Raw genomic sequence first — 18212 nt, 5'->3', positions numbered from 1 at the left:
CCTCCCAGGGGGGTAGGGAAAAGTGAGATGCTACATGTACATAGAAAGGTGGTAGTTGAAGAGAAGACAAGAGCGAATGAAGGCGAAGAGAGAAGGGACGGAGTAAGCAGGGGCGGCGAACAAATAAAGAATGTCTACTAATATCAGTGACCATTCTATAAATGGAAGGATTGCGGAGATCATGAGAGCGTACATAGTAGCGCAAGCAATGGGCATCACGGCGATCGGATAAGGATGGAACGTTCGCTTCTGCATAGAGGCTTTCGACAGGGGAAGAGCGAAAAGCACCAAGGCATAAACGTAATCCTTGGTGATGAATGGGGTTAAGGCTAGAGAGAGTAGCAGGAGATGCCGCTGAATAGATCTGGTCACCATAATCAAGTTTCGATAAAATAAGGGTGGAATGTAGGTGAAGGAGGGTTCGACGATCAGCTCCCCACGAAAGATGAGCAAGGGTTTTAAGAAGGTTCAGCCGGCTGTGACAAGTTGCCTTCAGAGAGGTAATGTGAGGTTTCCAGGATAACCTACGATCAAAGAGGAGGCCCAGAAACTTGACTGTATCACGTTCAGGGATACGTGAGCCATAGAGGTACAAAGGATGATCAGAGATGACAGAGCGTCTAGTGAAAGTGATTTGGTGGGTTTTAGTGCTGGAAAATTTAAACCCATGTGTGGTGGCCCAATTGGAAACACGGTCGACTGCATGCTGGAGAGAAACTGTAAGGAGGTGACAGTCAGCGCCTGCACAGGCAATAGCGAAGTCATCAACATAGAGTGATGACCAAATATTTGATGGAAGACTAGAGGCCAAATCATTAATAGCAAGGAGAAAAAGTGTTGTGCTCAGAACACATCCCTGGGGGACACCTTCAGCTTGGATAAAGTCCGGGGAGAGCACATTATTAACCCGAACACGGAAATGCCTGTCAGTTAAAAAGTTCTTAAGGAAGGATGGTAGATTGCCTCGAAGGCCTAAGGAGTGGGCTTGGGCTAAAATATTATACCTCCAAGTTGTGTCATATGCCTTCTCAAGATCAAAAAATATGGCAATAACTGAGTGGTTATTCGCAAAGGCATTACGAACATACGTATCCAAGCGCAGTAAGGGGTCTATGGTAGAACGTCCCTTACGAAAGCCATATTGACGAGTGGAGAGACTGTTGTGTGTCTCTAAATACCACACTAAACGTCTATTTACTAGACGTTCCATTACTTTGCAAACTGCACTGGTAAGAGCAATGGGACGATAGTGGGAGGTTTCATGTCCCGTAGTGCCTGGTTTGCGGAAAGGGAGAACAATGGCGGATTTCCACAGCTGTGGAAGAACTCCTTGTGACCAAATAAGATTGTAAAGGCGTAATAGGACTGCAAGGGCTGACTGATGTAAATGTTGTAGCATACGAATATGAATGTCGTCGGGCCCAGCTGCCGATGATCGACAAGCTGAGAGTGTTGCCTCCAGTTCTTGAAGTGTAAAAGGCACATTATACTGTTCTTCTCTGAGAGAAGAAAAGTCCAAGGGTGCTAACTCTCTGGCAGACTTTGAGGAAAGAAATGAGGGGCATAGATGGAGTCCCTGAGAAATACGGACCAGATGATTGCCAATTTCATTGGCAACATCTAGTGGGTTTGCTATATCAACACCGGCAACCCGCAGAACAGGAGCCGGGTCAGGAGAATATTTACCACTCAGTTTTCGTACTTTTTTCCAGACTGCACTCATAGAGGAAGCAGAGGTGATGGTGGAGACATAATCTCGCCAGCAAGTGCGTTTAGCGTCACGGATGACACGGCGAGCGATCGCACGCTTCTGTTTAAAATCAAGGAGTCGCTCTGTGGTTCTATTGTACCGGTACCTGCCCCATGCAGCGCGTTTCAAACGTACTGCACGAGCACAAGCAGGAGACCACCAAGGCACGCATTTCTGAGAATGCCTGCTCGAAGTTTGGGGTATAGAATGAGAAGCTGCGGTGAAAACGGAGGATGAGAAGAGGTGTAAAAGCTCATCGATGGAGGACGAAGAAGGAACCTCTTTAAAAACAGTCAGGTGTGAGTAAAGGTTCCAATTTGCCCGATTAAATTGCCAGCGTGGGGTGCGAAGAGGTGGCGAATATGAAGGGGAAGTAAGAATGATTGGGAAATGATCACTGTCATGTAAGTCCGGGAGAACAGACCAAGTAAAGTCTAATGCGGCGGAGGAAGAGCAAACTGAGAGATCGATGCAAGAGAGAGTATGAGTCCGAGGATCAAAATGGGTGTGAGTACCTGTATTTAAAACATGGAGGGGGTGGGTGGCAAGAAAAGCCTCTAACTGAATTCCACGGGAATCACAGTGAGACCCTCCCCAGAGGAAATGGTGGGCATTAAAATCACCAAGTAACAGAATTGGTGGCGGTAATGACGAAACAAGGAAGGCAAAATCCGGAATAGATAATGCCCGAGAAGGAGAGAGATATAAAGAACAGAGCGTATACCACCTATGTAAGTGGATACGGGCTGCTGTGTAATGCAGCGAAGTATGAACAAATAGCTGATGGTACGGAATATCAGTGCGGAGAAGAAGGGCACTTTCATTAAAGGTCCCATCAGGAAAAGGATCTGAAGAATACAATAAATTATAGCCTGAGATGTGAGAAATAACAGCAGAGTGTAATTTTGGTTCCTGTAAGCAAACACCAACAGGGGCAAACTGGGAGAGTAACATCTGAAGCTCACCCCGATTACCCCTGAGGCCACGTATATTCCACTGTAAAAAGGCCATGAATGGCAATGATAAAGATACTTGAAATCCGCAGGTAAGGGTTCCTACGGACTAGGAGGGTTAGAAAAGTCCACATGCGGAGGCAGTGGAAAATGTTCAAGCAGCGAAGGAACGGTGCGCTGTGAAGAAAGGAGTTGCGCAGATGGAGCAGAGGAGAGAGAAAGAGCGGAAGGTGGATCAGTGTCCATTGATGGTTTGGTCTCTGCAATATATTCAGAGATTGCTTCAAGTGTTTCAGAATTCAGAGATGTTGTATGGGAGACAATATTGGGAATGGTAGGGGGAGGATGAGTAAAGATTGGAACTGTATTGGACTGTACCAAGGTAGGGGGGGGCGAAAGGGTGGAGGGAACTGGAGAAGCGTGGCAGGGGACAGAAGAGACAGGAACCTGGGAGGTAGCAGAAGAGGAAGAAACTTGGGAGGGAACAGGGGAGGAAGGTACATTACGAGGAGGAGGGTGAACCTCTGCACTTGTAACTGAGCCAGTGAGAGGGGAAGAACTAGGGACAGAGACAGGGAGGGTAAAATGAGGAGGTGGAAGATGGGTAGGAGGTGTTACCGGACCTTTTTTTGACTTTTGAGAAGTAGAGGGACGATTGGGAAGAGGTGTCGTACGAGGTCTCGTCGATACTGAGGCTTGTAAGAGAGAACTCGAAGAAGCGAGATTAGACTGAGGCGTTGAAGTAGGGACGTCTGAGCCGAGGACAGCAAAAGGATTAGATACAGGAGTGATTATGGGAGAGGTAACCACAGAGGTGGGTGTAGAAGATGGGATACCAGAAGTGGGGGGACGTTTTGAAACACGGGAATAAGAAACACGTGGGAGTCTCCCTTGGAGGCGGAGATGAGAAACTGCCATGGCATAAGGGAGACCTTCTGTCTCTTTGAGGTAACGGATTTCCCGCTCGTTTAAATAGACCTGACAACGGCGAGAGTACGAAGGGTGAGCCTCATGACAGTTAAGGCAAGAGGGAGATCGATTGCAAGACGTATTAGAATGGTCATCGGCACCACAGACTGGGCATTCGGCGATAGATCTGCAATATTTCGCTGGATGGCCAAATCGCCAGCAATTTCTACACTGTTGTGGTGTAGGGATCACCTTTCGAACTTGTAACCGATGTCCTGCTATATAAACTGAGGATGGGAGTTCTCGGCTGTCAAAAGTTAAACGAGCCACATTGCTAGGGTATCGTCTCCGCCCACGGGCAGGAAGAACGTAAGTGTCTACCTTGAGGATTGGGAGATCTTGGAGTTCCAGCTGTTCTAGAATGTCGGTGCCACATGTCTGGAAATTTTGTTGAACTATGGTATGGGGCAGAATAACGGTACCACTACAAGAATTGAGGGAATGATGTTTTTCAAGGGTGACAGGAACAGTATCTATATGGGAAAGACGAGAGAGCTCACGAGCCTGGGTAGCATTCTGTACGGTAATGATGCGCGTACCGCTCTTAAGAGCATGAAAAGAAATATCTTTACCAACATGGCGTAGGAGTGCCTTGCCAATACTATGGTCAGAAAGATAGGCAGTAGAGGAAGTTGGTCGTAAAGTGAAGAATTTAGTCCACTGTTCAGTCTGAAACTGAGCGTGGAAAGGTAGTGAAGGACGTGTCGATCTTTTCTGAGAAGAACGAGAAGGTGAAGGTGGAGAAGTATCATCAGCAGGTAATTGTCGTTGACGTTTAGGCGTGGGACCAGAGTTGGTCCGACGTGGAACGGGTCGGCGATTTGAAAATTGCCGCACCGTAGAGGGAGAGGCCGGAAGCATAGTCAGAGGAGAGCGAAGGTCTGGTAAATCGAAGGAGTCAGTCGAGGCCTCAGTACCTGAAGCAGGTGAGGAAACAGCACCGGCAATAGGTACAGAGGCATGAGGAATGTCTGAAGAGTGGTCCAAAGACGAGGCGGGGTCAGAACGGGGTGCGGTATCAAGAAGGGGCCCGGGGGTACCAGGTTCATGGACTAGGGCTGCCATGGTTAGGTTACTTCTTTCTTTTTGTTTTTAAGAAAAAAAAAGAAAGAAGAAAAGAAAATAAAAATAAAAAAAAAGAAAAAAAAAGGGGGGACCGGGGAGGGATAGTTCCTAGGAGGAATGAAAGGGCCAGAAATCTCCCTCCGCGCCCAAGAGGACTCGACACCGCTAGTAGCGCAGATGCAGCATGGAACCCGTGCCATACCCTACCCTTCATGCCAGTAAACCAGCAATCTGGGATAGCAACCTCACATCTGCCGAGCTACCTCGGTGGACAAAAGAGAGGGCGGCCGGATATCCGCCACAAAGCATACCTCCTTCAGCCACCACCCCCGGAATCCGAAAGGTGGCTTCCAGAGATACACCCGTCGCCCAAAAGACACCCAAAGCTACTCCGGGATACCGGAGAGGGATCGGGACATCCCTAGGCAATCCAGATTCCACGGCAAACTACGCCACCGCCAAGAAACCTCAACGGAATGGGATCGACCCCGGTGTCCTTTCCTCTACCTAGGAACTAGCGTGCCTGTGGGAGAAATCCCAAAGGACAAAAAGAGGAAGGGCAAAAGGGAGGAGTGGGGAGGAGGAGGAGGAAAGGAAAAAGGGGAGGATGGGGAGGATGGGATAGGGGAGGGGAGATTGGGGGGTAATTAGGTTCGGTCTGAGGAAGAAGACCGATAGGTCTAATTCCTCAGACCAAGAGCCTCTTCACCACGCCAAGGAGCCCCCCTTGAAGAGGATCTGAACTGTAGTATCTACATGCCTCTGGCAAGACAAGAGATAGTGTGAATGATGATGAAAGTCTCTCTCTTTCCAGTCACACTACCTCGGTGGGAGACGGCCAGTGTGATATAAAAAATGAAAGCATCCTTAATTAGGCAGCATGAGTTACTGGTGATAAGGATTCCTGTTTCTCCCCTTTTAAAGGCTTGTTCTTATGGTATTATGAATTACTTATGGTGATAAGATCTGATGTAAGATATTAATTATGATATATGGAATTGCCTAATCATGGGAAGGTGCTAAACCCATAAGTCACATAGTGCCTGTAATAAATCATGAAGGATGACTAAGAATTAAGAACTGTAAAAAAAAATTATGGGAAGATGGGGATGAGAGGAGAGATCAAAGAACAGTATTATATAATAGAGTCCTTTAGTCTGTTAGTTATGTTACTACTTTTATGTACAAATTAACCACCTTAATAAACCCATTACCATAACCAGATAGCTAGTCTTACATCATCTATAGATGATTTCCAAATGCTAGCTACACTACAATTAACAAAAAAGACAAGTATTTTTTACTTGTAATAAAGTTGAGAAAAAAAAAAGTATACAGAAACTGCATCATTTAATATATAAATTATAGACAGCTATTCCAGACTAAAAAAAAATTGATATTACATAAGCTGAACAAATTAGAAAATCAGCCAAATGTCAGGTATTTGCAGGATGTTGGTTTTTATAAGTATGTAGTGAATTTATTGGCAATTAAAAATTCTGTGCTAGTGTCGAGAAATGTATGACTTGTAAAAATTAAAAAGTATGGTCATGAGAGTGAGGTAATTAGGAGATAGTATTGGAGTAAATGCAACATGGAAGAAAAGAGGTGGGGAACGAATGGATAAGTAGGACAGCTGAATGACTGAAGCACATCAGTTTCACTAATTCCAGATATATTGCCTACCCAGCCATTAAAGTGCAAACTTGTATTACCAAAATACAGTAGTCACATTCAAAATTCTTTTTGCTTTTATGCCCTAAAAAGTGGGCAAGTCACTTCAGTTAAGCAAAAGCGCTTCAGTGCTGCAGAGACAGATGTAATGACAAGTCAGCAGAGTAGATATAACTAAGAAAACTGCATGCAACAGAAATACTAAAAGTCAAACACATGTAGCCCTCAGTTACTTTTAAATTTTATGATTAACTGTCCCATCTGAATGTCCCACCTTTAATGCAGATTTGTACAAGAACTTCTTGACCATAACTGATTTACCACACTATCTGCTCCTCCTCCTCCTCCTCTTGCCCTTACTCTCACCCTCTAAATTTCTACCACTTTGCCCTCTCATGACAGCAACCCACTGCCTTGCAACACTGAATGACCCACATGGGTTTAGCATTTTCTGTGATAATAAAAATTATGGTAAGCCAATGATGTACTGTACTGTCTTTCTTCAACTTAGTTTCACTAGCAATTCTCTGAGGAAACTACACCATCAAAATTTAAATTGAAGTGAACAGTAATTTCAGAAGCATACAAAAATAAAATGAATTTCAAAGAAGTTACTGTTACTGAAACTGGATAACAAGTTACACATTTCTAAAACAAACTAATAATGAAAAATGCATCAATAATAATAAAAAAAAGTTAAAGCAAAGGCTTAACAAGTTACCTGTATTTCTAAATTATAAAAAAAAATACTGTTAATCATACCATATGCCAATATTTAATTTGAACTTGTCTGCTCTAAGAAACTGCAATGAAGCCATTATTAAAATATAAATGAATCTCTTCAAAGAAACATTTTCTAATACAGTATATGCCACTTTTGTTCATAAAGGAAATTATTTATACGAGGGAGAGGGTAAAGGAGGTTTTGTGGGCGAGGGGCTTAGACTTCCAGCAAGCGTGCGTGAACGTGTTAGATAGGAGTGAATGGAGACGAATGGTATTTGGTACCTGATGATCTGTTGGAGTGTGAGCAGGGTAATATTTAGTGAAGGGATTCAGGGAAACCGGTTATTTTTATATAGCCAGACTTGAGTCCTGGAAATGGGAAGTACAATGCCTGCACTTTAAAGGAGAGGTTTGGGATATTGGCAGTTTGGAGGGAAATGTTGTGTATCTTTATACGTATATGCTTCTAAACTGTTGTATTCTGAGCACCCCTGCAAAAACAGTGATTATGTGTGAGGTGAAAGTGTTGAATGATGATGAAAGTATTTTCTTTTTGGGGATTTTCTTTCTTTTTGGGTCACCTTGCCTCGGTGGGAGACAGCTGACTTCTTAAAAAAGTACTACAGACCCATATTGATCATTCAGCATTACCAATCCAAAGCAGAATGCTGCCACTATCAAAATAGCCATCATTAAATTACAGTAAATTTTATTACCAGAATCCTTTCTTCTCTCCTGGCTCAAGGAAAAAGAAAATGAAAATGATGATTTGGCATCAGTAAATCATAAAACTTAAATATCACTAATGCATTTACGCTGATATTGCTGATGAATTTTTCATCAACCTTAACCCTTAAACTGTCCAAATGTAGATCTACGTTTTTTCAACATCTGAAAATATGTAAAAAAAAGTAGATCTTTTCTTTTTTTACATTTGAAAACATGTAAAAAAAACTTTGATCTACTATTTTTTATATTTGAAAATATGTAAAAAAACATAGATCTACTTTTGGAGCACTACGCATGTGAACGTAAATTTGTTTGGACAGTTTAAGGGTTAACACATCAGAAATTCATAAATGTTCATTAGATTTCTTATTTGATTCATATTATTATAATCAAAAAGAAGCGCTAAGCCACAAGGGCTATACAGTGCTGCAGGGTAGGGAAGGAAGCGAGGGTATTGGGCGGCAGAAGGGAGGACGGATGATCAGTAGGTTACAGAAAACAGCGGGGCAGGGGATAGTACGGGGGTAGAGGGTAGCAAGAGATTGAGGTAGAAAGGGCTGAAGGTATCAGAATTTGTGAAGTAAGTCAGTTGTTGTATTTGATTCATAAAAATGGACTCTTTCAAACTGTGAAAACAACAACTTTTTATTTCAAAATCTTACCACACACAGAGGAACTTTATTTTTTTGGTATGACATGGTTAAAGGGTTATTTTCTAGGTTCCAAACTCTCTACATGATATTCAAACCAAACATTGCTCTCAAACATTAAATTTCCACTGCCTCTAGCTGCCTCCATGGTGCAGTGTTCCAAACCATGACCTCACGCTCATACAAAAGCATTGGTACCACTATTCTCTGGAACATTCCCCTTTTTGCCTCCATTAGATAACCTTCCTTCTTTCCACAGATCCCTCAACACTGCCCATTCTTCCCACACCTATTCTATGGTTCACCTTATCTGTCATAGACCAATCTGCTGACATGTCCATGCTCAAATACTTAAAGATTTATTTTCAACACTGCTATCTCCCACTAAGGTACCTTGGCACATGCAGTCTCCTATATGCATCACTTGTCCCTTTCTCAATGTTCACGCTCCAAATCTAAAATTCATTCTTCTCGCTGTATTATTAGCCTATTATAAAACATTTTATACAAACAACCTTATATATGTGACTGCAAGGTATCAAAAAAATGTGTAAATCTGTTGTATACCATTTTTGGGAAAAGGGAAGACAAAAATGTTACAGTACACAAGAGATGCAAAATAAAGAATATTAATATGCAAGATAATGTTGCCATCTACATTAACAGAAATATCTGAAAGAAGAAAGAAGAGTTGGCACACATTGGTTGGGCTTAGCAACTATAAAAGTTAAGAGGCAGCACTGAGAGCAGAAGCTCACCCTTCCCCACAAACTGAAATATGTAAAATTACTAATGGACTGTAAGATGAACACATAATAGGACTATTTTTGTAATAAATTAAACATACAAATGCAATAAAATACAATGTCATAAGGTTGAAGTCTTTTATATTGATAAATGATTAAAATTGTTTTTAATTACTGTATTGTGAAAACTAAAAAATTATTTTCTCCATTATAAAAAATTATTTAAAAACCCTGTAACTTTCTGCCATTTGAAAGAAGTCTAAAAGTATAACAATGAAAAAAAATCAATTAACAGGGCAGGGATTATAGCTTGACATTATTCCAGGGATAAAAATGTATATATATTTTGAAATTCACTATATAATGCAATACATTCCTTATTCTAAATTTATCCAAGGCTCAAAATCTGATACCATCACAAACAATGAAATTAATGCAAATGAAAACTAATGAGAGTGGGTTCAGCCAACTGTTGATGAGAAAATAACCAGTTTTGTGCATAAAAATACATAAAATTCAATGTCAAATTTAGCTAAAGACAGATATATAATTCACCAAATCTCTATACAATATCTGATTAGATATTCAACTTTTATTGAGTCTCTCTCTATTTTTTTCTTCTAAGTTTAAATAATGCTAGCACATAGCCATATTATGGACTGCACTTAACAAGTCCACATCTGAGTAGCTGGTCAATCTTGAAAAGTCTGTGCTACAACTATTCAGGTATTAGTTAAACTTAATCACAAAAGGGCTTCATTACCCTTCGTGTAAGTACCCTCTAAAATGTATACTTTAGAGATTATTTACCAGCATCAATTTTGGTAACAAAACAATTATTTTCCCAGCAACATTTGGCAAAAAAAAAAAAAAAAAAAAAAAAAAAAAAAAAAAAAAAAAAAGTCTACCTATATGAGCAAGAAGTGAACTGTCTTATTTACAGATAAATATAAGAATGTAAACCATCCCATGAGAGTCTGCGTGCAAGCCAGTACTGTATTCATAAACCACAGGGTAACTTCCATGTTAACCCTTTAAAGACTAGTCAATAATTATATCCGTTTCACCAGGAGAGCCTCGCTCAACTCTGTTTCTCTGTTCATGGCCACGACTCATTTTCTATTACTAGGTCGTGGGTCCTTCAGTCATCTCCAGGAAGATACCACCAAGCTTAACACATCCATAGCATTCAATAAAAATCACTTAATTCTTGCATAATTTCAACAACAATCTGTTTCAACTTAAGGTGGTGGTATCTCTATAAATGTTATCACTAATGAGGAATTAACAAGGCTGGTCACTGTCTGTTAGAGGACTTCATATGCACCAATATGAATCTGTTAAGTGTACTGTAGCCATTTATCCTTGGGTGGAATCTGGCTTAAATTAGAGTATTATGGCTTGAGCTGATTCTGGGCTACCACGACGAGCCCAAAATTCTGTACATTTCCACAAGGTTATAAAAAATACTTTTGAATACGGTGATTCTCACGTCAATTGGGATCTTTTCGAGTTATCAAGCATGTGGGCAATCAATAAAACACACTATACCAACCATAATCCAGAACCAGCTGAACAATGCATTATTTAATGCTCAAAATGATTCAAAATTTTGGTCAGGAATTCACTGCATTGGCTGAGAGAGCACTGTAAAGATTATCAGGTTGACAGCCTGAGACCAGAAATTGGTTCTATTTAATTCAATCTAACTTAAGTTTCAAATGGTGACTTTTAATGAAGATAAATAATGCAAATCACTTATGAGAAATACCTATAAATTACTCAAAACGTCTTCTGGAAAAGAAAGCTAACATGAAAATCAGGTCTCAAACTCTCAAGTGGATATTCTAGTACTATTTACATCACCGTAAACACAGCACTCTGACATATCATCTGCACAACGAAAGTCTGAGGCAATAGAGGAATACTGTAGCCCTGGAATCTGCTTCTCCAGCAGAGATTTGGGGTTTGGATTTAGAACACTGTCTAAGGGAGTCATTCTATGATCAGACGAAGACTTTAGCTAGGGCATCTGCTCCTGCACTGGCAATGAAAGGCTTGCTAGGATGGAAGGCCACGTCAAATATACTCTCATCAAATTTCTTCCTGTGAGCCGTGATCTCCTGTACGCACTGTTTGCTGTCCAGCTGCCACAAGCGAATACTGCAGTCGTGACCTGAGGAGTAATGACAATTTTACTATATTACTCACTAAATGCCGTTGTTAGTAAGCTAATCAAGAACCAAAAGTAAAATGATTAAAATAATTCCCAAAATAACACCAATAAAGTGCTAGTATTTAATGGATATTAACTGGTCACAGTATTTTCTTCACAAATACTGATAACCATGGACCAGGAATCAATGAAGACATTAAAGCTTATTCTGCATCTATTTTTTCTTTGTGTAAAGGTAGAAAGTTGAAAGTGAACATAGAAAAGAGAAAGGTGATGAGTGTCAAATGATTTAGATAAAGAAAAATTGGATATCAAATTGGGGAGGAGGAGTATGGAAGAAGTGAATGTTTTCAGATACTTGGGAGTTGACGTGTCGGCGGATGGATTTATGAAGGATGAGGTTAATCATAGAATTGATGAGGGAAAAAAGATGAGTGGTGCGTTGAGGTATATGTGGAGTCAAAAAACGTTATCTATGGAGGCAAAGAAGGGAATGTATGAAAGTATAGTAGTACCAACACTCTTATATGGGTGTGAACCTTGGGTGGTAAATGCAGCAGCGAGGAGATGGTTGGAGGCAGTGGAGATGTCCTGTTTAAGGGCAATGTGTGGTGTAAATATTATGCAGAAAATTCGGAGTGTGGAAATTAGGAAAAGGTGTGGAGTTAATAAAAGTATTAGTCAGAGGGCAGAAGAGGGGTTGTTGAGGTGGTTTGGTCATTTAGAGAGAATGGATCAAAGTAGAATGACATGGAAAGCATATAAATCTATAGGGGAAGGAAGGCAGGGTAGGGGTCGTCCTCGAAAGGGTTGGAGAGAGGGGGTAAAGGAGGTTTTGTGGGCAAGGGGCTTGGACTTCCAGCAAGCGTGCGTGAGCGTGTTAGATAGGAGTGAATGGAGACGAATGGTACTTGGGACCTGACGATCTGTTGGAGTGTGAGCAGGGTAATATTTAGTGAAGGGATTCAGGGAAACCGGTTATTTTCATATAGTCGGACTTGAGTCCTGGAAATGGGAAGTACAATGCCTGCACTTTAAAGGAGGGGTTTGGGATATTGGCAGTTTGGAGGGATATGTTGTGTATCTTTATATGTGTATGCTTCTAAACTGCTGTATTCTGAGCACCTCTGCAAAAACAGTGATAATGTGCGAGTGTGGTGAAAGTGTTGAATGATGATGAAAGTATTTTATTTTTGGGGATTTTCTTTCTTTTTTGGGTCACCCTGCCTCGTTGGGAGACGGCTGACTTGTTGGAAAAAAAAAAAAAAAAAAAAAAAAAAAAAAAAAATACAAAGCAGTAATCCTTTACAAAAAATTAATTTTTGTGGAGATCTTATTTATTTTTAACATGCTAAATGTCTCCCACTGAGACAGGGTGACCTAAAACAGAAAGAAACACCTTCACCATCATTCACACAATAATGGTCTTTGCAGAGGCGCACAGATATGACAGTTCAGATTTTATTTATTAGCACCAAATTTTTAACCCACAGACAACCATAAGCCTAAATATGAATGACTCAGTACACCTAAAAAAAAAAAAAAAAAAATGCATATTAGTTAAACTCACTGCCTGAGAGGAGGTAGAGGCCATTGGGATCAACAGCCAAGGACGTAACAGAGTCTAGGTGAGCTACCATCGACTGAACTAAACGACCACTGTTGTTGTCCCAGAACCTAATATGGCGATCCTCATGACCTGTGATGGTTAGTGGCAGAGTAGGGTGGGATACAACCTGTGGATGACAATCAATGTAAAAATCATAAATTACTTTTATATTAAACCTTAATATCTACTACTATCATTTACAATGAAGCCTAAGATAATGCAAAGTAACTAAATTTTAATTTACATATCAAAGATGTCTTCAATAGTTGCCATAATGTCTTCAATAGCTGCTATAATCATTGCAATTCCTCAAGAGACTGAAATTAACCGAGTGCTTACTCTGTTGATTTGTCGGTTAAGAGAATTGCTGCCTTGATCAGGTTCAGTGTCAAGACGCATAACAGGTTTGCCAGTCTCCAGGTCAAATATAACGCAGTTAGCTGTGTTGAAGCTGCACACAAACTGGTTACTGGATTCATAGACGAAGTCCACAGAAGTGGGGATGCCATCTGGAATTAAAGACAAATCATAAGAGAACAATACATTTAAATAAATAAATTACATTTAATAAGAATACAGTGTTATTCATTGATTTCAACAGTGTTCAGCATACTTCTTCAAATAGTGTCTCTTCTGCCAATACTAGTAAAATTTCTAAAGCAATGAGATATGAAAGAGAAAGTAAGTCATGAACTGTAAAAAGAAGTTTTTAACCAACACTCTGCATGCATAAATAGAAAGGATGTATGAGGAATCAAAAGTGTAAAAAAAAAATATTTCATAGGAAACCAAGTTACAGTATTGTATGGCAAGAGCATTAGACTATATAGAGAAAAAGCCTAAATTAACTCATACAAAGATGGAAAAAGCAAGAAGTGCACAACAAAATACAAACCTTTCTCAACAGCATAAGTATATATGAGTGGTGAGCGAGGGTCTGCAGACCACAATCTAACTGTAGAATCTGCCGCACATGAGAGAAGACGCTGCTGCTGAGAATGGAAGGTCAGACCCCACACTGCATCAGTGTGACCAGATAAACTTCCTCCTACAACACTTGGCTCTGTAAAACATCCAACTTTTTATATAACTATTTACTTTAATGTCAGACTGCTGCTACAGCTAAGAATACGATACAGTAATTATTCAACCTTAGTCTTTAATAAATGTGAATAGGAATTAATGACATTTCTTTTTTTAGTATGCTGGTCATATCCTACTGAGGCAGGGTGACCCAAAAAAAGAATACTTTCACCATCATTCATGCTACCACTGTCTTGCCAGAGGATTGCAGATACGAGTTTAGATGACCCTCTGAACAGCAAGAATCCCATACCTTTCCTTTAGAGTGCAGACACTGTACCTCCCATCACCAAGACTCTTAAGTCCAGCTAACCAGCTTCCCTTCACAAAATGTTACCTTACTCATACTTCAACAGCGAGTCAAGTCCCAAAAATCACTCGTCTCCTCTCACTCCTATCTACCACGCTCACATATGCCTGCTGTATGTCCAAGCCTCCTTGCATCTTGAATATGACAAGGAAGTCCTTGGGAAAATAGGGCCAGAATTTCAAACACTCACAGTTACAATTTTTAGCAATTAACCCTTTCAGGGTCAAAACTGTAGTTCTATACCATGAGCTCAGCTCACTCAGACAAACTGTGAGGGGTAAATTTGGGCCTAGATATGATAGAATATATCTATGTGGTAAGTGTGCACCACATAAAACAAATCCTGCAGCATAGTGCATAATGAGAGAAAAAACTGAGATCATAATTTTGGATTAAAACAGCGACTTTGCAGTGTTTTATTATAGGTTTTTTATAGTTGTATTTATGATTTCTTGATCTCATTTGATAGAATGGAAGATATATTACAGAAATAGAGATGATTTTCATTGGTTTTAGTACTGAAAATGGCTTGAAACCAAGCTTAAATTAGCAGAAATGGTAAATTTTTACTGATGTTCAAGAGTAAACACATCACTCATCCACTAGATGTCAGCTGGTGGGTCTTATGTATGTTCACAAATGCGCTGATATTATTTATACAGTTATTACAATATTGCATACAGTAAATCTTCCATTTTTGGGTTTGAATAAAAATTCATTATGCAAATAAAAAATCAAAATGGAATTCATTTGTAAAGCCTGAAAATGTAACTAATGAACAGAGAAAATGTTAGTTTAGTGCCAGGAATGCCTGCATTGTTTATTCTGGACCCTATTTTGAAATAGGAATATTTTGAACTTTGTGTTAGTTGAAACAGTCGACTTGGTGATTTCTTGTGCTCAATCGATAAAATAGAAGTAATACTAGTGAAATTGCTAAGAACTTGGTCAACTGGAATAATGTAATTGGCCTAAAATGGGAGTCAAACTCAGCAAAATTGCCGATGCGTAAATATCACTGACACATCAAAATTTGCAAGAACACAATTTTGTCAATTTTCCATCAAATTTCGTACTTTTTGTTTTATTACCTTTAGAAAAAGATTCTCTACCATTTCATAAGAAAAAAAAAAAAAATTTAAATTCTTGGACCCTGTAGACACGTCTCAGATTTTGAGTCTGGATCCTGAAACGGTTAATTAGGGTTATAAGTAGGGAACCTACTATAAATGCAAGTCTTTGGTAATACAGTAGTAATTTTACTATTGTATTCTTTAGTATAATTGTGAATTTATAAAGAAAATGTAGTACATAAACTTATTCTTGGTTCAAGACATATGTGACAAGTGAACAACAGCTGTTTTGAGTTGAATTAAGGCATCATAACCATTCACTAAGCTGATACCTTCTGACAGACTAAGTGTTAGCATAAAATAATGGCAATTTTTTTTTCCATACACTGCCAATACCACTCCATTTATGCTTAAAAAAAAAAAAAGAGGAGGAGACCTAAAATTCTTTTCTTTCATGCTACTACTGTTTAATGTGTGAATGAATATCTTATAACCACTAGTTTGTTCTGTCTTGCATAAAGGGTTAAATACTGATTATGCTCCTAAAACCAAACTAGTAATTAAATTTGTCCTAAATATTCTTTAGTAAATATTACACACACACTGCCTTACAATAAAACTTATATCACAGGAACAAAGGTAATGTAATGACAGTTCGTTGATGAAGAAACGTGCAACACCTAGGTCTCTTTGATTAAAGCTACCCAGTGTCACGTCTTCGTCAAGAAGTGACTACCCATAGTGCTAAATAAAGATTATGCACTGACTGTATACTGTGAATTTATGGGAAAACTAACCGTATGAATCATAGGGATCGATATTCGAGGAAGGGATGTTCCAGATTCGTATGGTACCATCAATTCCTCCTGAATAGCACTTTTCCCCATCACTGTTCATCGCTAAACAAAGAACAGGACCAAGGTGACCACGAAAGGTGTAAACTGGCTCGACATCCAAAGATGCTGACCTGAAATAGATTCCATTTTTACATTAACCTACAACTTAAGAATTTAAAGAATAAAAAGAGAATGCAGCCTCTCCTCACTTAATGATGGAGTTCTGTTTCTAAGACCACATTGGTAAACAAATTTGTTGCTAAGCAAGGGCCATACTAAAATGGTAGTGGGTTTGTGTCAACCATCTTTGATATTATTTTAACAACACCCTTACACCATTTATAACATTTTTAGTATGTTTTTAAATGTTTATCCAGCAGTGTTCTGTATATTGTAACAAACAGAATAGAGGAAATCACTTCTAATATACATTATTTAGGTATGCATACTGGTCAGAGAGCCCGTCTTAAGTCTGAGTTGTCAGTAAATGAGAATATCACTAAGTGAGGAGAGGCTGTACTGTGACTAGAACAAAACACAAAAAACCCACACCTAGGAGAAAAATTTATGACGTTTCAGTCCAACTTGGACAATTAACCAGTCACACACTAACAACGAAGGTAAGGGAACCAGTGCAATGGCTCCCTTACCTTTGTGTGTTAGGATGTGACTAGTTAATGATCCACATCAGACTGAAATGTCATCATAAGTTCCTTTCTCCTATGTGCAGGTTTTTTGTGTAAAGAATTTAAAGATGTATGGGAAGAAGAAAGTGTTGTAATAATGGCTAATGATTCAAATGACACAGGAGTGTAAGGCTGTTTTGTTGCCTTTCTTTATATTCTAGTATTCTGCAAAATATTACTGAGTTAAGAAATTATAGTAGAGATGAAAGAGGAAAAACACAAGTTAGGAATTATATGAACTGCAAGAAATTAAGTTTGTACTAGGTATCTTTGATTAGAGACCTTATCAGAAAAACTGAAAGCAAAAAGTAAATTAGCTGAATAATGGAGATGTTGATAGAAACTGAAAATAAGGAATATGATGATTAAAAATTTATATTCAATTTGAACAAGATTTTCACACAGAGCTAAAAATATAAAGTGACAAGTTTGAGCTTATCTAAAAGTTTAAGTAATAGAACTTGGAATTAAAAAAAAAAAATCTTAACTTACTGATATACAATACTCTAATGTTAGTTGTAGCTTATATCTGTTAAATATATGTTAATGGTTCCAGAGATCATTGCCTCTTCAGCTTGGTCAATAACCAGGCCTTCCGAATTAGAATAGAAATATTACAGGAATACGAGCTAACAAGAAACATATTGGAAAGTAAATGTAAGTTTGTGTGATAATGCACATCTTCAACATTTAGAGAAAAATAGAACAAAAGTTTTAGACACATCAGTTAAGTATAGTACAGTGGACCCCCGCATAACGATCACCTCCAAATGTGACCAATTATGTAAGTGTATTTATGTAAGTGCGTTTGTACGTGTATGTTTGGGGGTCTGAAATGGACTAATCTACTTCACAATATTCCTTATGGGAACAAATTCGGTCAGTACTGGCACCTGAACATACTTCTGGAGTGAAAAAATATTGTTAACCGGGGGTCCACTGTTATTTTATTATTTTTTTTATTATCACACCGGCCGATTCCCACCAAGGCAGGGTGGCCCGAAAAGGAAAAACTTTCACCATCATTCACTCCATCACTGTCTTGCCAGAAGGGTGCTTTACACTACAGTTTTTAAACTGCAACATTAACACCCCTCCTTCAGAGTGCAGGCACTGTACTTCCCATCTCCAGGACTCAAGTCCGGCCTGCCGGTTTCCCTGAATCCCTTCATAAATG

General features: G+C 39.3%; 1 protein-coding gene across 2 annotated transcripts in view; it reads right to left on the bottom strand.

Moving 5' to 3' along the window:
* Nucleotides 1–8499: 8499 nt before the first annotated feature.
* Nucleotides 8500–18212, bottom strand: part of Cka (Connector of kinase to AP-1) — a 60423-nt gene continuing 50710 nt past the window's right edge. For both annotated transcript variants that reach the window (XM_053789728.2, XM_053789729.2), the window contains exons 11-15: nt 16311–16480; nt 13943–14110; nt 13387–13556; nt 13009–13174; nt 8500–11438 (exon numbers count right to left, since the gene is read on the bottom strand). In XM_053789728.2, the coding sequence (XP_053645703.1) occupies nt 11269–11438; nt 13009–13174; nt 13387–13556; nt 13943–14110; nt 16311–16480 (844 nt within the window). In that variant the 3' untranslated portion in view covers nt 8500–11268. The remainder of the gene's footprint in view (nt 11439–13008; nt 13175–13386; nt 13557–13942; nt 14111–16310; nt 16481–18212) is intronic.

The sequence above is a fragment of the Cherax quadricarinatus genome, chromosome 68 (genome assembly GCF_038502225.1).
Source record: "Cherax quadricarinatus isolate ZL_2023a chromosome 68, ASM3850222v1, whole genome shotgun sequence".
NCBI classification, from domain to species: domain Eukaryota; kingdom Metazoa; phylum Arthropoda; class Malacostraca; order Decapoda; family Parastacidae; genus Cherax; species Cherax quadricarinatus.
The sequence above is the reverse complement of the archived record's forward strand: the minus strand, read 5'-3'. Positions and strand labels throughout refer to the sequence as shown.